The sequence below is a fragment of the Pieris rapae genome, chromosome 20, assembly GCF_905147795.1.
Source record: "Pieris rapae chromosome 20, ilPieRapa1.1, whole genome shotgun sequence".
NCBI classification, from domain to species: domain Eukaryota; kingdom Metazoa; phylum Arthropoda; class Insecta; order Lepidoptera; family Pieridae; genus Pieris; species Pieris rapae.
In genome coordinates this window covers 2,053,633-2,074,814 of record NC_059528.1, presented here as the reverse complement: position 1 = coordinate 2,074,814, position 21,182 = coordinate 2,053,633, and the positions used below count along the sequence as shown (strand labels likewise).

General features: G+C 34.0%; 1 protein-coding gene across 2 annotated transcripts in view; it reads left to right on the top strand.

Annotated features, from left to right (window-relative positions):
- Positions 1-21,182, top strand: part of LOC110993127 (protein bunched, class 1/class 3/D/E isoforms) — a 133,971-nt gene that overhangs the window by 57,706 nt on the left and 55,083 nt on the right. The window contains exon 2 of one of the 2 annotated variants that reach the window (XM_022259255.2): positions 10,297-10,428. The exons of the other annotated variant lie outside the window; for it this stretch is intronic. Within the exon in view, the coding sequence (XP_022114947.2) occupies positions 10,297-10,428 (132 nt within the window). The remainder of the gene's footprint in view (positions 1-10,296; positions 10,429-21,182) is intronic. 2 annotated transcript variants of the gene reach the window in all.

The window sequence follows — 21,182 nt, the reverse complement described above, 5'->3', positions numbered from 1 at the left end:
ACAATTTTGACGTGAAGTTTTGTGTATATTTTTGCGATAACTTTGATGTGAAATGCTGATTAGCAGTAGATACCCATATTGGATTTCGTTTCAGTTTAATTTTATGGATATTAAATGAAATTCCTCGTCTTCTTCAGGTGCCTGTATTACTCAAGGTGTTGGTGGTCCGCTTCCCTAGGTTACGAAACCATGACTTCTTCCTTCTACCAGCCCGTTTGTTGCCTTGAATTTTGCCCATCTTTTATCTTTCTCTGGATCCAGCTGATGCGAAGCATGCTACTGTAACGCCAAATCTCAAAATCTGCCAGGCGCCCTATTTAATAATTAATTCCTCATAGCAGTGTAGTGCTACTGGCCAGAGTAAGAGTCACAATTTATAATACAATTATAATTTAATAGATATTTCTCACAAAACTGTCGTAGTTATTCGCTTATAAATCGATTATTTATAACACAATATTTATATGCAAGTATATAGTGCATCGCGTCCGTGTCTTAGTTTATAGGCGCAATCTTGCCGTACCTTGGCATAGACATTGACTGCTTGACGTATGACCAAACAGACGCAGAAATGTATCTGTCTCATTCTTTATGGAGGCTTAAGAAGATATAACAACATATGTTGTGTTTTTTTAGTATATATTCCATGAACATAAATATGAAGACTGACTTTCTAATTGGGAATAAATACATTACCTATAACGAGGTATTGATAGGATATTTATAAAGATTAAAAAACACCGACAAAAACCAGGTTGACGTCATTTCTTTTTGCTTTAATATCTATTCTAATCCCTCGTTCGCGGACATTGAACTGGGCTAATGGTGTGTCGACATGAGCATCAATCATCCCTTATTCAACCCGGAAGGGAGTTCGACGGACGACCTTTCCCTCGCGACCTTGGTGTCAACTTACGGGGTCTTTGCTCTAATAGGATTTGTGTTTCACGGCCATGCAACATTGAATACTCATTAACACAGCCATATTATAGTTGTATTATTTAATTACGCCTTTAATATTGTTGCCGACGTCCGCAAATCAGTATCATTATATTATATTACAACGTGAGGCAAATAGTAACGCATACAATATGTACGCACAAATACGGGTAATATGAGTCGGATGTTTTTAATGTAATTTAAAGAATGAATTACTTTTTCAGGCTGGTAGGCTGCAGGCTGGCAGCAAAAAAATTATTATGGAACAGTCACTCTCAAAGTCATATTCAAATTTTTATTCTAACAAATGATGTCAGCAAGTACAAACTCCTGTAAAGTTTTAAAATAACATAACAAAATGATAGAACCATTTTGCTATAGAAAAAACATTTACTTTTTCTTTGATATATTTGTTTAAAACTCCTAAGTAATTACTTTAGTCTCCCTTTTTCATACAAAAGCATTTCCGTGTCAATAAGCAAATTGCTTTTCTAAAGTAATTGGGCTAAAAGTCCATCTTCGTATTGGATAAAAACGATTTGGCGATATACTCGGAGCCATTGACGTTATCGCTAATAATTTCCATCTGTTTTGCGTGTTTGGAATAATCTAGAAGGCTGCAATTGAATCTGACATCCATTTGACAGAAGACAATTGGCACAACGATTGGGCGTCTACTTGCGCCCTCGAGCAACGTAAAATTACCTTGTTGAAATGTGTATTTAACATAACTGCTTTCATGGTTTTAATACTCGTTTGTGTCATTTTATTTGCTAATCATAGCTATTTTTATTGCACTAATATATATACAGTGATACATATTTGAAGCATGGAAGCATAGCCTATAGATATATTTTTTTACTCTTCATGCCACAGACTAAATCTAGATACATATATACAAGCTGATCTGGCAAACGTCGTTTTGCCATGTTTATCATTTATAATAAAAAATAGGGGTTGATCGTAGAGGGTTGAAAATTTAGGGTTGTATGTATTTTTTGATGATTGAAAATTTTATGAGAATCGGTCAAGCCGTTTCGGAGGAGTTTAACCACAAACACCGCGACACGAGAATTTTATATATACATATAAGATAGTATGTATCTTATCTTTTTCACACGTTCAGGGAATAGCAAACATGAAACATGTCATCCACACATTAATACTGCAGATTATTTTCTTAATACTTTGTAACGTTTGAATTATGTCACTAATTACACTGAATTACATCATTGTATCATGCAAGGCCTTCACAGAAGATGATAATATCTGACCTTGCTCTTCAATTGTCTAAGTATAGCACTAATGAAGGTATCAATTTTCACACTCCAGTTGAAGTTTTAACTTATTATTATTTAATAACATCATTGTGGATAAATTCGAGTTGTTTCTCCACAATTCGACTTAGTGCTTTAAGAAAAGACCGTAAGCAGTCTTTAAAGGCTTGCGAGCCTTCTGGCAATGGGCGTATCATATACCATCGGATGATCTTTCTTCCCGTTTGCCTCTTATCACATATATCGGCTTGATGGCTGAAAATCTGCCACGGGCCGTTCCACAAGACATTTTCTTTTGCGAACTAGCGAACTGTGGAATCGACTACCGGCGGGGATTTTCCGAGAGAGACGACTTCCAAAAATTCAAAGTTCGAGCGTACTCCTCCCTTAAAGGCCGGCAAAATAAATAAAATATTTATACTATATACTAAAAATGGGTGTCTATGGCCTGCGACGACTGTCTTTTTTGGGCGTCCCGCAGGCTCGATTCTTATATAACATCTTAAAAAACCAATTTCCTTCGTTATACGAACAAGTTTATTGCGTACATTGAGTAATCTATTAATACCTACACGGCTAGTGTTTTAACCACTGAAGTTAATTATTTAAACCTTTTAATTTTTCATCTAGTCCTTTTCCTCTATGTAATAGCTAATCAATAACTTATTAAATACCATTTGTTTGGTTACCCTAGCGACACCCCTGTAATCGATTGTTGCCAGATCACTGGCCGTCCTTGAAGTGTCTAGGGTATCGTTCGTTTTCATTTTAATGAGTTCATATTGAATTTTCTATCATATAACTGAGATGAAAAGGTTGAGGAACTATCGCTTTGTAAGTTAAATTATAAAAAAAATTTGATAAAAGATAAGAATGTAGGTTTAAAACTAAAAAAATAAACTATAAGAGTCTCCACTAAATGATTGTTATTAACCTATTAGAACGAGTTAATATTAAAAACTACTGGTTTGTTTTTTTTTTTTTGCTAATTTGAACAAAATTGAGGTTAAAGCCGCAGGCATAGGAAGTCGGCAGTAATAACAAAGACAAATTATAGATATATTTATATTTCAATATACTCAAAAATTACTGGAATGATTTTAAAATTTTACCATTAAAATGCTACATTTATATTTAGTGTATATTTATTGGAAATATGAAAAAACATCCACCCGGGTCAAACCTAACATCAAAAAAATATGATTTTCCACTTGAGTTAAAAAGAGAATCAGATACAATAGTTACATCTGAAGTGTAAATATGAAGAGTAGGTGCGTCACGAATATAATTTGGTAAACGAGTGGGCGACGCAGGAGCATTGCGTGTTTCAATAATTCACATGAGTACACGGTCAACATTATTAATCGAGACGTTGTAGTATTTTTAATGACACAATATAACGCGTACATTATTTATTAAATTACATCACATTATTTATTTTATTATTCTTATAATCCAGTACACCCAGTTTGTGTAACAATGATAAATGTTATATATCTGTATATATTATTAAAGTAGACGATGGAAACATCTTGGGCCAAGGTATTATCATTATCATCAATGACTATATCTATATCTTTTCCGGACTAATAGGGGTTCGAGTGAGATCTTAAATAGATTTTGATTTATGCAAAGATGTTGGGGCTGCTTTCATAAAAGCACGCGCGCATTTTTTTTTAAATTATGATCGAGAATGTGCCCTTGAATACAGGATTTTTAGTTACATATATGTATTGTTACTTAAATTCGAGTACGACATCTTAGATGTTACACCAAAAAAAATAAACTAAGCAATAAATCTCAAAAATTCTTGTTGCATGCATTACCCGCGTGCGAAGGCGCCGCGCCGCGCCGGTAGCAAGTTTGCCATGTCAATGTTTGCGAATGTCTTGATGCGTGTAAATATATTGAGCTAAACGATTCTTGTTGTTTGCAGATATTATTATTGAATACTTTGTGTTTCTATATATTGTTTACAGTATAACGATTCTGGCTTCTGTTTGTTCTGGGTTGCTAACTACTACTTATCATTGTACTGAATGAAAACGATGCTTTTATAGAATTTTAAGAAGTAGCCACATGAATTTACAAAGCCAACCTCGCACTCTTTATGTAATAGGAGGCAAACAGGCAGAAGGCACACTGATGTTAAGTGATACCGTCGCCTATGGACACTCACATTGCCAAAAATCTGTCAATTGCATTACCGGCCATTGAAGAATTAGTAAGCTTCTTTCGTGAATTACCCTAAGTTGAATTGGTTCGGAAATACTTCAGTGGGCAGCTGGTTCCACACATTTGTGCTGCGCGGCCTTAGAAAACACTCAGTCACTCAACGACGGATGTCGAGGTGATACGTATGTTATTTTGTATTCTACCTTGATGACCGATAGTCACTCGCCATGGTAAATGCGGTAAAAGATGCAAAGAGATCCAAAAAAAAAATCTCTACGCAACGCCAAAAAATCAAGCCGCACGGAAAGTGATTGGTCGTTGGCGATTCCAATCGCTCTTAAGTTATACACTTAATCTTGATTGGGAAAACAAATTGGGTTTGTTTGTTTTCCCTATTAAAAATAACCAGAGATCTCGCAGCCCCGGCTATGTGGAGAATTATAATTATAAATTACATTTTGTTCATTTCAAGAACAGTAAGTGTACGGGAACAATAATAAGCAAACAAAGCCTCTAACAATTGATTTCATTTAATATTTCGACATTAGATCGATAGCTAGCAATAGAGTCTGCATTGACTTATATCCGAAGACAGCTAGTTTGAATGTATTTGTATGTAAGTTAGACCTATAAGTCTGTCTGTCTAAAGCGTATTTTTTTTTGTTATTAATTTAAACTACATACTATTGCGTGGGTATGATAATATGATAACAAGTTTTATATTTAATCATTGTAAACGTAACGATATAGTTACATTTCTATCGAATATATTGTTAAACAATTCAGTCAAGGGGTGAAGGAAATAGACTAATAAAACATATTTTACGTTATATAGATAGTTAATTTATAAGTCTTTATTAATTAGGCTAAAATATTTCCTTGGATGAAATAGCTGCGTCAATGCCCCTCGAGAAATGCTTGAATTGAACGTTCAAAGAGTCGATAGGTCACAATTCATTCGTGCCCTGACTGGGAAACGGTCAAGGTGAATACAACAGGCTGGGAGCCAATGCGAAAATAAACAATCTTCGTTAATTTGCAGCTCTGCTTTCTATTCCGGCGCCTCCGCAATTAAATGAGCAATTGTTTACTGTTTGGACGTTCATGTCTCTAGATTTATTATACACAACATTTCAAGTTGTATTAGTGTATTGTCTTAAACATGTGTGACGCATCATCATCGCAACGTTTTGCTAAAAGTAACGTAAAAAATATTTTAAATAATAATAAATTATTTAAATATTATTTCAATACCCATTCGTGAGTAACGGAATATTAATAGAAGACACAGAAGTGAACCCAATGGAGAGGACCTTCAAGTGGGCTTATTCTTAAAAGGCGGGCAATACACTCGCGACCCTCTCTAAGTTTATGTAGCTTTATCACTTAACATCAGGTGAGCCTCCTGTTCTATATAAAAAAAAAATATAATAGAATGAAAAATTCCCTTTCGTAATTCAGTTCACAACCAATATTTAACGTTTAATGTTTATGATTAATCTTAAAATAAGTTAAAGTTCACATGAAACATAACAAAAACAATATTGTTTAATTTTCAATACAAAATGATTGGCTATTGCGCAGAAACACGGAAGCATCGAGTTAATTTATTCATTACTATTCCTTCGCAGCCATTTGCAATTCAAATGACGGATCATAGGTTTAGCAACAGGTTATTTTCAGTCATCGAGGACTGGTTTTTTTAATAGATTGTGTTTTGTCGCATTTTTTTTATCGCTAATTCGTAGTATTTTCATTTTCAGTTGACGCGTTGTTATTATTATCTATAAAAAAGCTTTTCCTTTTATAAAACTGTGGAATGCCTTGGAAGAGGCTTTTACCCCTGTTATACCCTGACACTGCTATCTTGTATTGTGTTTTATGTGAAAAAATAGAACTATATTATTATTCTGTAAAATTTTACCGAATATACTGAATTAAAAAAATCATACAAAAATGTTTCCTGTTCCCTTACTCGGCTTTTATAATTCCGAATAAAAAACGTGATTCAAAAATAAAGTCCACTAAAATTGTTCTCCTATTTACCACTCACAGTTTGCCACCTGAACAATACAAGAGTTCCTGAAAATAGTCTCTATTTATAGTCAGACAAGGTTGTTTTTTCAAATAATATCCACATAACATTTATATCGGCTGCGCACGCGCTGCTAACGACCATTTGTATGATTTACAACACTCCCTTGAAGGGTACCTTTGTTGCTTCCACGGCTCCGACCACGATCACAATTGTACTATTTGACGTTTGTCGAAGGTTATCGCTCAGTTTACATCACAGCGCCGGCTTGACCGACTCTCATATTTTGTGGTTTGTTTATGACATTTCACGTTTTCGTTGTGTATCTTGTCTTGATTTGTTTCGAAAGCTATTTTAGTTTCCTTTTATCATTCGTATTCCTTCTTTCTGGAATGTTCTTAAGAGCATATTGCAATTTTACTCTGACCTTTTATAGAAGCTATTGAGAAAATTGAAACCAGGCATTTATGGCGTCGGAGCAGTCAGTGTGTCAGTAGCTTATGACTTAGGCTATTACCAGGATATAACGTTAATTAACTTACTTCTTGTGGCCATAAAGCTTAGCTACACTTGGGGTCTAAAGTGGGTTATTCGATTTTGTTTTTGCTGTCTGTGACACGGATTACTTTGAAACCGAATGAAAATGTATAAACACCTTTGCACTGTATTCTTATATCACGATCTCTTTTTAATGTAAATTGTTTCGTGATACATTCTTATTTTAAATCAATTGGTTTGAAGGAAGGACTTTAGAATGCGATTTAATATTTGCATATTTGTCCCTTGCAATTCTATTTTGTTACTCTTTGCTATCGGACTTGATAATTTGCCAACTAACAAATTCCATTGAAGTCTGGAATTCTCAGTTTTATTAATAACAGCTTTCCGTAAATAATTTTTGGCGAACCCAATCTTAAACTAAACATTTGAGTATAATTAAATATCCTTGATTCGCTTTGAATGTAATTTTTGTTATGAAAATTCCTTAGAATTACCTGATTACTTTTTACTATTTCAACTTACGTTTGATGATAGGATCTCTCACAACGATGCATAAAGGTTTCGCTATATATTTCCTAGAATAGGGTCGTTTGAGGTTTATGACTACATCGCATGTCGACATGGAATACAATCGTTCTATTTTATATGACTCATTCCTATACATTTAGCACGTGTTTCATTACTGCAATAAAAGTAATGATTTTATCAGGACGTCAATCGAGAGCAGTGGAATTGCAGCTAGCGGCAATTCCTCGAAGAAAATATTCCTTGCGATAGACAATTAATGCAAAGATAGGTAATGAAATCATTATGATCTGAATAACGTTATATTGTGAATGTGTGAAAGAGAGGTGACTTTAGTAGGTGACACTACTGAAATGATACTGGTCTATATAAATAAGAATCTATCGCAAAATATGTTGCTAAGCTCTTAATTCGAAGACTAAACCAATTTGAATATTTTTATTATTATTTATTGCAATAGTATTAATGGGCAGAAATATTGGAACAATATTTTAAAAAATTGCGTAAGTTTCTAATCCGGAAAAGCGATTTATCTTTATGGGGAGCCCTGTAAAATGTTCTATATCTTTATATATACATAACTACATAAGTTACTAAAAAGGCGAGCAAAGAGTTACTAAAAAGAAGTAAAGTAAGCAAATTAAGGAGAAACTAATTTCGGGGAGACAGCTTTAAGTTAAAGATTTAAGTTACTATTATCTACAATCGATTCAGAAATCAAGGACGCCGTGAATTTTTTTTACCAATGGGTCCTGAGCTATTTTAAAGGTCGAAACAAAAAGAAATTTTATTTGGGTTCACTTATAAATATTTGAATGATTTTCTGGCAGTACAAAGGCAGCGTAATGGTAATAATCTTAGAAGCAAAAAATACATTGGTTAGTCTGTAGTGGCCCAGCATTTTAATTATACAGACACTGACATTCAGTACGTAATTAAATTTTTGATTATAGATTTTAACGTTTCACTTTTCTAACCTTCGAAGATGACCTTGTCCCCGCCGGAAATGATCTAAATATAGCTATTGGTATGATGCAATTGGTACCTAACAGAGATTCTCTGCCACTCAGGCATTGGCAGTAATATTAATTGTTTATTTTCTAAGCACCGTATTTTGGTCTCGCACATTTAAATCTCATTAAAACGCTTCTGGAAAGTTTTGGCAAGATGACGCAAGTTATACAGGAAAGTCTTTGTCGGGTTAATCTTCAAAACGCTTCTAATTATCAGCTGTAAAGTTTATGCTGAAATAAAAACGAAGCGGGTTTTTATTTTATACTTTCAAGTTCACAATATTGGCATAGTACAGTTGAAGTACTTAGAGAGCGTGCAAGTATTACGTCTCGCAATTTTTGGAGATTCTTGCCCCCCGCCCCCCCGCCCTATATAACGCTCCGTAACGTTTTTCTGTACCCAATAGTAAACGTTTCGGTACCACCCAGTGACTTATTATACCTTTAAGTTACCATTTATGTGGTATAAAGTATGGGAAAATCATATTAACAATAACGCACAATTCAAATCCAACCCCCCTCCCCGCAAATTCGTTACATAATTTTTGAACACTCCCTTACTTTGTTTTATTATAAAGAGTTTTGATATAAATACTAAAATAGTGTATATATTATTAACATGTTTGTCTTTCTATAGATACACATTAAACAAGTAATAAAATGCTAAAATGTATTGTTAATGTCCTTTGTTGCGAATTCACAACTTCCGCCCGAATACGACCTCATGTCCTGACGTCACCTGAACTGCATTATAGGAGTTAACGAGTCGCGGAAATTAGTTTAATTCCGGGATATTTTAATTTTATTGCATCGTACAAAGATAATCTTGGATTTACTTGAAGGAAGTCAAATAAGTTACATATTTTTGACTGTAATTGTGCAAGAAAACATTAAGTTTTTATAGCAGTTTTTACTAACATTTATACGTATTACTAAAATGTGAGCACAAAAAACACCGTCAATATATGTTTTTCAATTATGTCGAGTATTAATAAATCATTTTATTTAATAATACTAATCGTCTCACAATCGCAACTCATAGCTAATGGAAAATCACGTTCTTGTTTATTAGCATAATAATATTGTATCGATATGAAATTATTATGGCGACATACTGGCTGTGGCAGTCGGCTATTTGGCTCATTACCACACTGATTCTTTTGTGACATATTTCTAGTTCATTGACGTGGACTTGCTCGCTAATTACGTCTCATCGCCCACTCTTAATGCGTGACTGATTCTTCGCTTCCTCTTCACCTCGGACTATTTCACCGTGTGATTGGCATCTCTATAAGTCCTTAACTCTATTGCGAGAAGCGTCGTCATTTGTTGTCGTGAACTGATTTATATCCCGCAATGGGCGCGCAGGAATTCCTTACAATGTTAAGGTTAATTTCAGAGAAATGTACTTCAAATACAACTGCGATTACGTCCTGCATGGTAGGATATACTCAAGATAACTATAAATAAATGACTAATATGCTTGCTTGTTTACCTGATAACTGACACCTTCGTTGCCTTGCCACTAACTGAACAACACCGCTTATGTATATCTTCACCCTGCTGAGAATGTTCTGCTTCGCTCGGCTGTTTGGTGCTAAGCCGGAATATTGCCCAAAAAAAGAAAACTTGGCGGGATATCAGCGTGTATTCAAATTTAGAAGTGATAGCGATAAATGGTTGTGTAATTATGACTAGTTCATCGATAGCGTATCGAATAGTTCCATTATTAGAGGACTTAGCTGCTCCAATGGGCCGATCTGTGAAGTTGGAGCAGGTAGGTTTTGTTGCTCGACGCTAGGGCTGTGGTGACGTAGTGGTGTGTCGGCAGCATCAGCGGGCTGGCGTTGGCGCTCGGTGGCAGCGGTACCGGCAGTCCCTCAACGGCGGTGGAGACCCGAGATTCGACGGCGACTTCACGTGCACCCTCGCCTCCGCCTTCGGATAGGCAGCAACACACCAGGTAGAGCCCCGATAAGAACGTTTGGCTTATGGTTACGGTTGTTTTTTTTGTTTCGTTCGCTGACTTATGTTTATATGAACTACTGTATAAGATTTTTCCACCACAACTTCTTACATATATACTTCTTATATTCGCAAAATTAAAAGCCTAAATTATATTTATTGTATTAATTAGTATTTTCTGTCAAAAATACCCTAAGTTCATATAAATGTAACGTCAACATACTTTTGTATAGGGTGGTTGGAGATGCTTTTTATCATTAGTTTCACGTGGGAGTTTGTTTTTTTGTTTCTTCGCATTTTTTATTTGTTTTGTACAAACGTTCTTTGTCACTTTGCATGTTTGCTTTGAGTGTCTTGAGGTAGAAATTTTTGTTGTTGTTTTTTGTAATTTTAGTGAGTCGTTGATTTTGAATTTATCTAAAGTTAAAAATGTCGGCGAACCATAAAGGAGAAGTTGGGCGAAAATTATCCCTGTAATTATTCAGTGTCAATGTTTTTTTGATAACAAATTGCTACCAGCAGTGGCGTTCTCAAATAAAACTCTAATTACACTGGTTATTATGTATTTAACGACCGCATGATGGGTTTAAAGGCCGCTAAAATTGCGCCTGCGATACGCCGCGAGCGATAGAAACATACTTGCATTCTTGCACCTTAAAAAACAGGCCATGTTGCTGACGCTGTAGTGACATTTTATCAGTCAACAAATTGAAGACACTTTAACTAGAAAGTGACGACTGATACTATCAACGATGCCAACAAAATAAACCTATTTTTAATGAACACAGTATGGCGACATGTTTGTTAGACTTCCCAATTAAATAGAACCTAGAATAATACCTGTATTCCTCTATAAACGATCTATGTTATCAAGTAGTTGGCATATTATAATGACGTTAATCAACAAGTAGTTTAAACATTACAAATGCTCGACACGAAACTACAGTGATTTTAATATATAAATCTGTATATTCAGAAATGGTATATGTAAAAATCAAAAAATACCTACATGTAATTTAAAAGCGCGCTTTTAGGACCGTATAGTTCGCTGATCCCATAAGCATAATACGTACGGCTTAAGCCTGCAAAGCTTACGTCATGCTCAAGAATAGCCGCCGGCTGTCAATGCAGAGTTATTGTAGTTTTTGTTTCAGCGCGGGTTGTTGACTCCAGTTTAGATGTCACGCCAAGGATGTAACGCGAGTGGGCAGCGTTAGTGGTGCGCGAATTGCGATGACAGTTTGTTTTTGATATCAATCGTGTAGTTAGATGATCCTGCGCATGATAATGATACAGCGGTGACATATGCATAGCTTTGTACTAATATCAGTTTGTTAAATACGATTAAGTAATTTAAACTTTACAAAGCGCTGTATAAAGCTCTGAAGTAGTGTTATAGCTATTTTAATCTTGGGTCAATAGCGTATCGTTGCGGTACAATAAGTGATGAATTTCAATTAGGTTTTCATTAATACCCGCTAATGATACAGCATTAATAAGTCACACTTTTTATGGGTTAGTAGGCCAGAATTATTCGTTGATAAATGTATTTTAAAATAGCCAAATACAATTAAAGTATTGCAAAGATGTTTCTTTAAGGAGAAATTCTGAAAGAATCCTAAAACTTTCTATGAATTGGTTGTAGTATAAGTGAAATTTCGTATCTTATCATCGTCTTGTTTATTACTTCCGTTCACTTTCTTATTTCTGAGTCGATTTTGATAAATCCATCATTAAACAGCATTATAAAATAGTCATAGAAATGTAAAATGCTATATTTTATCGGTAAGCGGAAAAATACTGCGCATCGCTCTAAGGCCGTGTTCGTTTATCGGTCGTCATGTTTTGTATTAATTAAAAATGTTATGATTATTAAAAATAAAATGAATTAATTATTTATATTAACTTACTTAGTCTGTTTTAATAAAAACATTGTCTTATGTTTAATCAAATTCAAAATTCCACGTGAAAATGCTACAATGTGGTGGCGTTATGGTAGGCGTTTATGGCTTTTAAATCCTTATATAAGTTTGATAGAATAAAATATACAAAATTTGCTCAAACAATCGCGGATAATTGAAATGAAGTATTTAATGCCACTTTATCATGAGCGTTGAAACTGTCTTTCTATTCGACGGCATATCTATAGTGGTTCTTGTAAGATAAGTGTGCCAAGGGTTAGTTATTAAGTCCGAGCCACGTGCACCAATTAGCCATCGATGGAGCCTCGAGGCTATGCGAACGGTAATTAATATTGGGGTTAAAACACGTGTCTCGACTAACATTAATAAAGGCTTACGAGCTGCTAATAATAAGACGTGCTCTTAAAATCGCACGGCGTCCTTAGGAATTTAAATGGTTTAAGAAATATACAGAAGACACTTGTGACACCTTATTGAATACGAGATTTTTTTTACTAAAAGTTTTTCATATGTTTTTTAAACAGAACTTGACAAACATTTGGCCACAATTCCAATATAAGTGAAATAATTACAATGTGCAAGTGTAATTTTAAATAAAAGCGTAAATGGTTAGAAATGCCTTCACCAAGTTGAATATAGAGTTTATTTCAAGCAAAAGTATTCTATGGTATTGTCTATGGTCGTGCGTTCGCATCACGGCTGTGCACCAGTAGAATTACCTTTCTAGGTCCGCACTTAACACTTGGTCGTACGGTGAAAACTTCGAGTTGAAATCATTAGGTCTTAGGAATGTCAGTTTCATCGGTCGTCCGTTTGGACCGCATTCGTCAAGCACAAAAATTTGATTGCACCTAATTCACTAGATCCTATGGGTTATAGAACCACTATTTTTTTTTAAAGTATAATCCGTTTAATCTGCATTTTAAACATATATATATTGTATTCAACTGAAGCCGGTTTTATAATTAGAATTATTTCATGCGTTTCGGAAGTTTTAAAATCTAAAATAAAATTACTTATTATCAAAAATGGTAGAACCAATCCACATGGATGCTAAATAGACTTGTTCGTAGGTATATTAGACATTGTATATGTTGTTTTGCTATTTTGCACGCACCACTTGAGACCCCTTCGGGGGAAAACAATATCGTGAACAGACGAGCTTAAAATAGGCTAAAATAGGGGCTGAGTAGTGAGTATCCTTTTCATACAAAATACTTCAAACAGAACGTTTTGTAACGCGTATATAACAGCTAAAATATAACCATATGAGAAACTGGGCATGATAAATAAGTGTAAGTTGTCTAAAAGATAACACGAGCGCAACTAATTCATTGCATTTAACCTCTTTAAGAAAACATCTCTGCATAGATAAGAAAGTCAGATAGAACAGATTTCTGGTAGAGACTATTTAGCCTATACCTATTCATATATTCGTTGTTTTTTTTTTATTTTATTAATATCTTGCGATATTGAGGCATTTTCGTGATAAAGCACGCTCATACAATCCCAATTTGTAAACAAAAGAACGGATTTCTTAGAAATTTCGGTCGATAAAGCGACAAAATAAGGTACACAGCTCCGAAGTTTCAACTTATTTCGGCAACTTAAAAAGTACTTTTTATTATAATTGTCGATATCGAGGGTGGGTGTAACGCTATTTACGGTGTATCATTGTATGGAAGTCTACCTTTTTAGCGTCCTCGCCCTATAGCAGTCGTGGAGGCCTCCTGTTCATCTCCCATGCTAGGCAATCCTGTAATGTGTGGAGCGCGTCATCAACAACGCCGGCGTCACAATGGTGGCAGGTTGATGCCTCCTCACGCCCGACTACTTTGTGTAAATAGCTGTCAAAACAGCCATGTCCGAACAGTATCAGTACGAGTCGGTAGCTAAGGCGGCCCCACAATGGAAGACAAGCTAAAACGACCAAAGCCATTGATTTCCATTTTCCACGCTGTAGGTCGATAAATCGGAGGATATCATATGGAGTTTACACTGTATTTTTAAATCAGGGTCTAGCAATCGACTTCAATACAGTCAGATAATTTTTGTTAACTTGCTGAAACGATTGTGTAAGGAGCCGAGTAGTTTTGAGGTTTATCATTTAAAAGCCTTAGAAGATTTTTATGTTATTAGGCTAATATACATAGGTGCTATAGCTTCAGGCAAGCTATAAAGCAATGACCCCTCACCTTAAAATGCTGATCTTAAGAGTCAATTTACTGTTGTAAGAAGATACTTCAATGTGATCCGTTATAATCTGCCTAGCGACGGGTTCGATGCCCGGCGAAAGGCATGGTATACATTCGCAATTCGCGATTCATCATGTTAATGTCAATCAATGTTATTTTTTGCTGAGTCGACTAGAGGTTGTCCCACTTTTGGGCCTACATCTCGTGTAACGCTTTGGCCGCATTGCGGATAAAACGATGTTTTAATATCGTTAATGATCTATAGTAATGGAAGTGAGTGGATTTTTTTAATTTAATTTTTTAGCAAGTTAAATTATCAATACAATACGTAATAGCAAAAACACAATACACTTTTAAGCATAAATATGAATAATAGTTAACGGTTTTACGAAAGTAATATTTTATTGAAATTAAATTACTTTTCTAATTATGTTTATTAGAAAAAGACATAATTTATTTAAAACTATAATATGTATACATGTATTTAAGCTTGTATTGTGTGTGTAATGTGCTTAAATGCAATAATACATTGCAGTTAATTATAATGTTAAGTATATTGCAGTCTTGTGGTATTATGCGCGTAAAAAATGGTATAATTTATACCATTTTGTTATTAACCTTTGGATATAATAAGACAGACAAAGGTTCAGAAAGAAATCATCCCTAATAGTACTTTTTTATCATCACAATTTTTTTGACCATCGATCGAGATGGAGTGTCCAATTGTTGAAATGTCTAAGTTCCAATGTATCGATATTCTAATGTTCTATTCTTTATACGCAGAAGATTTAAAATAATGACATTTGAATTGTAAAGAAACACGACTGTCGCGTTAGTGGGAATTACTTTTTTACTCACATTTCACGGTATAAGCATTTGTAATCTGAGTTTAATGTTAGCTAAAACAATACGTGTAATAAAACGCAGCGTAATTGTAATACAATATTGCGAGAACAATGAAATATCCTTGGCCCTAGCGTTTTCAAGGACGGTGGCTTTGAATCCCCAAGGATGTAACATTAGCCTTCAGGCATCCGAGTGGACAAGGACAAACGCAAAGTTTATTGCTATAGTAATAAAATTCTTCATGTCGCTACAGTGAATAATGAATATACGCGTTTAGAATGTTTTGTTAAGAAATGAATTAATGTATTGGGTTTTTTTAATATTATGTAGTGTAATTACTAATTACGTCACTGAGAGATGTTTCAAAATAATGTTAAATAATTGAAGAAAACAAAATTGTTTGCCTAATGCACTATATATATATATTGCACGAGAAAACAGATTTTTTTCTCTATGTATTTATAATTTACGTTTATCCTCATGAATAATGTTACCCTCACGAGGTGTAAAACAATCTTTACAGAAGTACACAAAGCAATTTTTAATTTTAAATATCCGTTCGAAAAAAATACTTTGATTTTGATTTGAATTAAATACAAAACTACATTCAACAATAAACAGCAAGTGTTTTATTTTTCTACGCTTAATTAATTAATTAAGTAACGTTAATAAATATTGTAACGTCAAAGTTGACCTTTATTAAGCTTAGCAACGATTGGCTGTTTTATAGTCCGAGAAGTTGACATAAATGATTTATGACAAATCTCTAGAGAGCATACGTCGTAAATTTTAAACCTATTACGCGATAAAATGAGCCAATCGACTCTCTACTATCGTCATCAACACGTAAGAAACCGCAGCGCTAAATCCTGCCATTGTAATGCACACCGCATATGTTAACCGGATTAAATTGCATTTTATATGTTACTAGCTGCCCCCGCTAACTTCGTTTCTCCTTAATGTGATTTTACTTCGCCTACCTTTTTAGTACATATTATACTAATACCATACACCACCATGGAACATTTTGCTATGCTACCCCAGAGACATTTTTCTCTATATAAACCTCAGAGTTCACGTCATAATTTTATAAATAATTAATAGGTTCTGATGTTTGAGTGTCAAATTTAAGGTTTGTATTTTTGTATGCTATATCATAGAAATAAAAACAGAAAATGTTGTCTATAATATAATAAAAATCTAAGGGTTGGACCACTCTCAACATTTAGACCAGACCTAACTGTTATGCCCACAAAATTCCACGAAAATCGGTCGAGATTATGTTTTATATAGATTTTACCCTTAGAGACTGTTTCATAATGTATTCGAAATATAAAAGTTCCAATAAGATACTTCGCGTTTCATGACAAATAGCGCTATCTGACAGTCGTGAAACGCAAATATACTGTTTATCCTACCAATAAGTAATAAATAGCTCATTTGGAACTCATCCATTGTGAAACAGACCCTTAATGTCCTATGCCAATTATGTGACGTTTATTATATTTTTAAAACTGAAATAAAAATGCGAAAACAACGGGGTTTTATATTATTGAACACCTCTACAAATTAAATGCGATAATTATTACTGAAATAATTGCGGTAGAACGTATTAGAGCGTGTTTACTCGATAAACACACAATATATCGCATTACATTCAAACGCTTAAGAATACTCAATCGAAATTGTAAACATATCGAGTAATTAAAACAGCCAAGGTTATTAAAGTGTTCAGCAAAAATAATATCATAAATTACGTGCTAAATAACGACTTGTTATATTGATTATATGTATGAAATAAAGTGTGGTCTGCAGTTATCATTTTACCTTGGGGTTATGGACAGCTCTCGTCCGTTCTACGCCTTTGGTTTCAGAACTGGCATTTATTTCTTTACAGACGTTCATACGTGTACGTTGAAAAAAAAAACTCGCACAATATTCAAAGCCATATGTCATATATACCCATATCTACACGCTAATAGATGTAACTTTGTTTAAAATTTATATCTTAATAACAGTAGTTTTGACGCGACGTATAGTATTTATATTTTAATAATTCTTTTTTTTTTTCATTATATTATAAAGTGTAATTGTTGGAATTGAATATATTGTTGTTGGTTAATTTTCAGGCCTGAATTTACTGATTTAAATCTGGTACTTAGAGAACAGTTTATTGTTTTATCAAAATTGGTTATATTGTGATATATCTTGCACTATCTAAGATGTTTAAGCACTTACAGTAGGTATATTATTATGGTAATATAATAATATTACCTAGACACTACAGTAATTTTATCTATGTAACATCTTTATCAGCACTTTACAAAGTAACAGTTCCTATCTTTATAATACAATTTGAATTTGATAGACGTTATAATTATTCTAGGTTAGTTCTAATAATGGCCAGGTCGACTCGGCCATGGCGACTGTTGAGACTTGTCTAATAACCAGGAATGCACAAGTGTGTGCGCAGACACAAATGCATCCTATGTCATGTCTCATACTACATTAGAATGGTTGTGTTGTGTGACACAACTGCTGTGACAGCTTTTAGTTCTCTCTGTTCATATACCTAGCCTCCTAATATTTTCATCGAATTTTTTTTCGTGATCTGCTGTTGAACGTGACCAGGTACCTAAATGAGCCAGTACTAATCTTGGTCAGTTAAACAATAAATTAAGCAGTTCACACCGGTTGACCTTGTATCAGTTTTGCTTGGTAACTGACGATGTTTTGATCGTATCTAGTCGAACTTGAAGCTTTTTGCCTGTGATTTTGCAACATTTCATTGCAGTAACCTGGTATCGAACGCCATCTTTACGTAAAGCTTAGATTTCTGATAGTCCAATGATTAATGGACGGAGATAACGCCAAATGGCAAAGTAAGCTTATTACAGTTATGAAAGGACGATCGCAAATATTACAAATTATTTTTCAGTAATAAATTCAACAGTATGGGTGTGCTGTGCAGTGACAAATGGTCACATCGTATTTTAATTTTACGTAAGAGTAGACTGTCGAACAAAGTTAGTATTACTATGAAATAACTCAGATAAGTACCTCAGTGTGTATATTATTTATAACTTATAATTTTAACTGAATTTTCGTAACACTAAAGAGATATATTTCCATATTATTCTAATATGGAAATGGCTTGATTCAGATCATTCTATCTGCTCCTCAGAAGTCGATAAAGCTTTAGCAGCCTCGTGCTGAAAGTACACAAAGCGTACTATCTCTTAGTCTTAGGTTAACATTCTACCAGAGTGATTGTAATTAGCCTTACTGCTAATGATCACTTCTACTGCTCTCAAATTGTACGACCTGCTTGCAATTGCTTTATTGTAATAGCTGTGTCGGTTTGTCTTGCTGACTAATATTCGAATTTCATAACTGTCAGACGTAAATGTGACTGTGATCTATGGTTCAGTCTTAATATTTCCCCAATATTGCGCATTATCATCTCTGATTTATTTTACTAATGTTATTTGCTAATACTTTTCGACCAAGGCGTAAACAAGACGATAAATTTTAGCACGTGCGATGCTTTTTATGAATCAATTATACATAATTTCTATGTCTGACAATACGAGTCTTCGTTTAGACTCAATTTAGACTGATGCCAGCTTAACAGATGCCAAGAACTTTCAATGCTAAATTATTGTACATCATATATTTTAATACACAACCCAAAGAGCATTTGTTTAATTTTCAACATAAAGTTAAATATATAAGTATACAATATTAATTATAAAATAACATAAAATGCAGTAGATGCTAACCTCTAATACCCTCCAAGTAAACCCTCAAATCAGAGTATAGAGTACCCTCCATGCGCTTACCAAATAGATAACGCTGAATGCTCTTATATCTTTAGTAATACAAACCTGTCACAAAGTTAGACAAAGTAAGGAGGATAATTAAAACAGACTAATTGTCCTACGAAAAGTCACAAACAATGAGTATGTGTTTTTTGCTAAAACCAACTGAAATAAAATGGAAAAACCACTGACGTATGTCTTACGTATACAGGTAGGTGAAGAGGCTAAAATAATATTTGTTAACATTGTAATAATTAGTCTTGTCAATATTCCGTTATCGAAGAGAGACCTGGATTAATTTGTTAAAGAGTTAATATGTTACATCCGCGATATTAAATTAAGACTTGCATGAGGGAACTACGGTGTGATTATGATTTCACTCATTTTATTAATATTTATGTGTATTATATGTTTACGCATCAATGCTTGTTATAAGTTTAGTTTCTGCACAATGTATTATTGTGCTGCAAAAACCTAATTAATTAATGACCTTATTGTATGAGCAAGATTTGTGTTAGTAAATTCAATTGATGAGTTCGAGAAATTGACTTTCTTTATCCTACATCGTATCGTGATAATGAGCACAATATATACCCGCTGTTTCTAATATAATAAGTTTCAATTGATTATATTCTAGTCGAGATGAATGTAACCAATTGAAACTTATTTATGATTAGGATCACAATGTTATAGTCAAATACGTTCACAGCTCTATAAATAAGCTCCATTAATATATAGTCATTTTTTACTTATAGAGGACTGTAGATATTACTAGTGAGTTCTACAATATTCAAGTTATTTCAGATTATAGTTTACTAACAAAAACATAGTGATTAATAATCGAATCTTTTTATTTAGATTCTCAATGGTTTAGAGTATAGACAGAAAACCCGGAACTATTGGAACATGGTCGCAGCCCTCGGCCTACGCAATTCGCAATTGTGACCCTGCCGTTGTTATATTAAATAATATTTTGCACGGATTGAGATCGACAGCAGAGGACAAGTTTAATTATAGTACCATACATGCTGACATTGAGTTATAAAAGGGAAAATTAAAACGATTAAGATAATGATTTTCAAAAACTTTATTACTTTTCGTAATGTTTTGCACTTTCCCCATTGAATTTTTTTCTTCTTTACTATGGTTAACTGGAAGTTATCGCTTATCAGACATAAGGCAGCTCGGTGCCTTTCCAAATCATTTATTTATAAAACTCTCAAATCTCTCTAAATAATATTTAAATATACTTTGTTGATTTTCCAATCTCTTTTTCGTATCCCTTTTTTAGGCTGGTTAGATTTGTCCGTTGAGTGAACTGGCAAAAGTTCTATTATTTGTAAGTGCCTCTAGTAGTTAATTAAGTTCTTGTATTTTTAATTATGGCATTTTGTTTTTCCTTATTAATATCGTATGTCTGTTTTTTTGTTTCTCTCTCTCTCTTTTCAATTCGGGTCGCCTGTTAAGGCAGGAGTGTTTGTATACATAAATAATTAAAATAAATTAAAACATAACTTATCTATGTTACTGTCCGGTACATAGTATTCTTGGTTCACCAGATAGTGTTTTATATTCAATACACGTCGGCAGTACCGTATTTTCATGATTTTATAGTCTTATTTAAACGTATTTCACGTGAAACTTGAAATTGATAACCCGTATCAATTGAATGAGCCATTCTAAGGTTCCATAGAACGTGTCAGTTACCGTTACCATCTGACGGAGGCTCTATCTGATGGACTAGGCCTTAACGGTCCGCGGAACACAATGAGCAACGTACCCCAAGGCGTACAGTTAGAGCGAAACTGGGCGGGCAGATTCATGCCACCAATATTTGATTTGCATAGTGCCATAGAAGCTTATTTAGATACAGCTTTTCGTGTCACGACGATGTATCTATGGCATTATTTGTAAGGCAAGTTTACTACCTTACATTGTTCGAAATTTAAACGGCTTTTAAAGGTAATA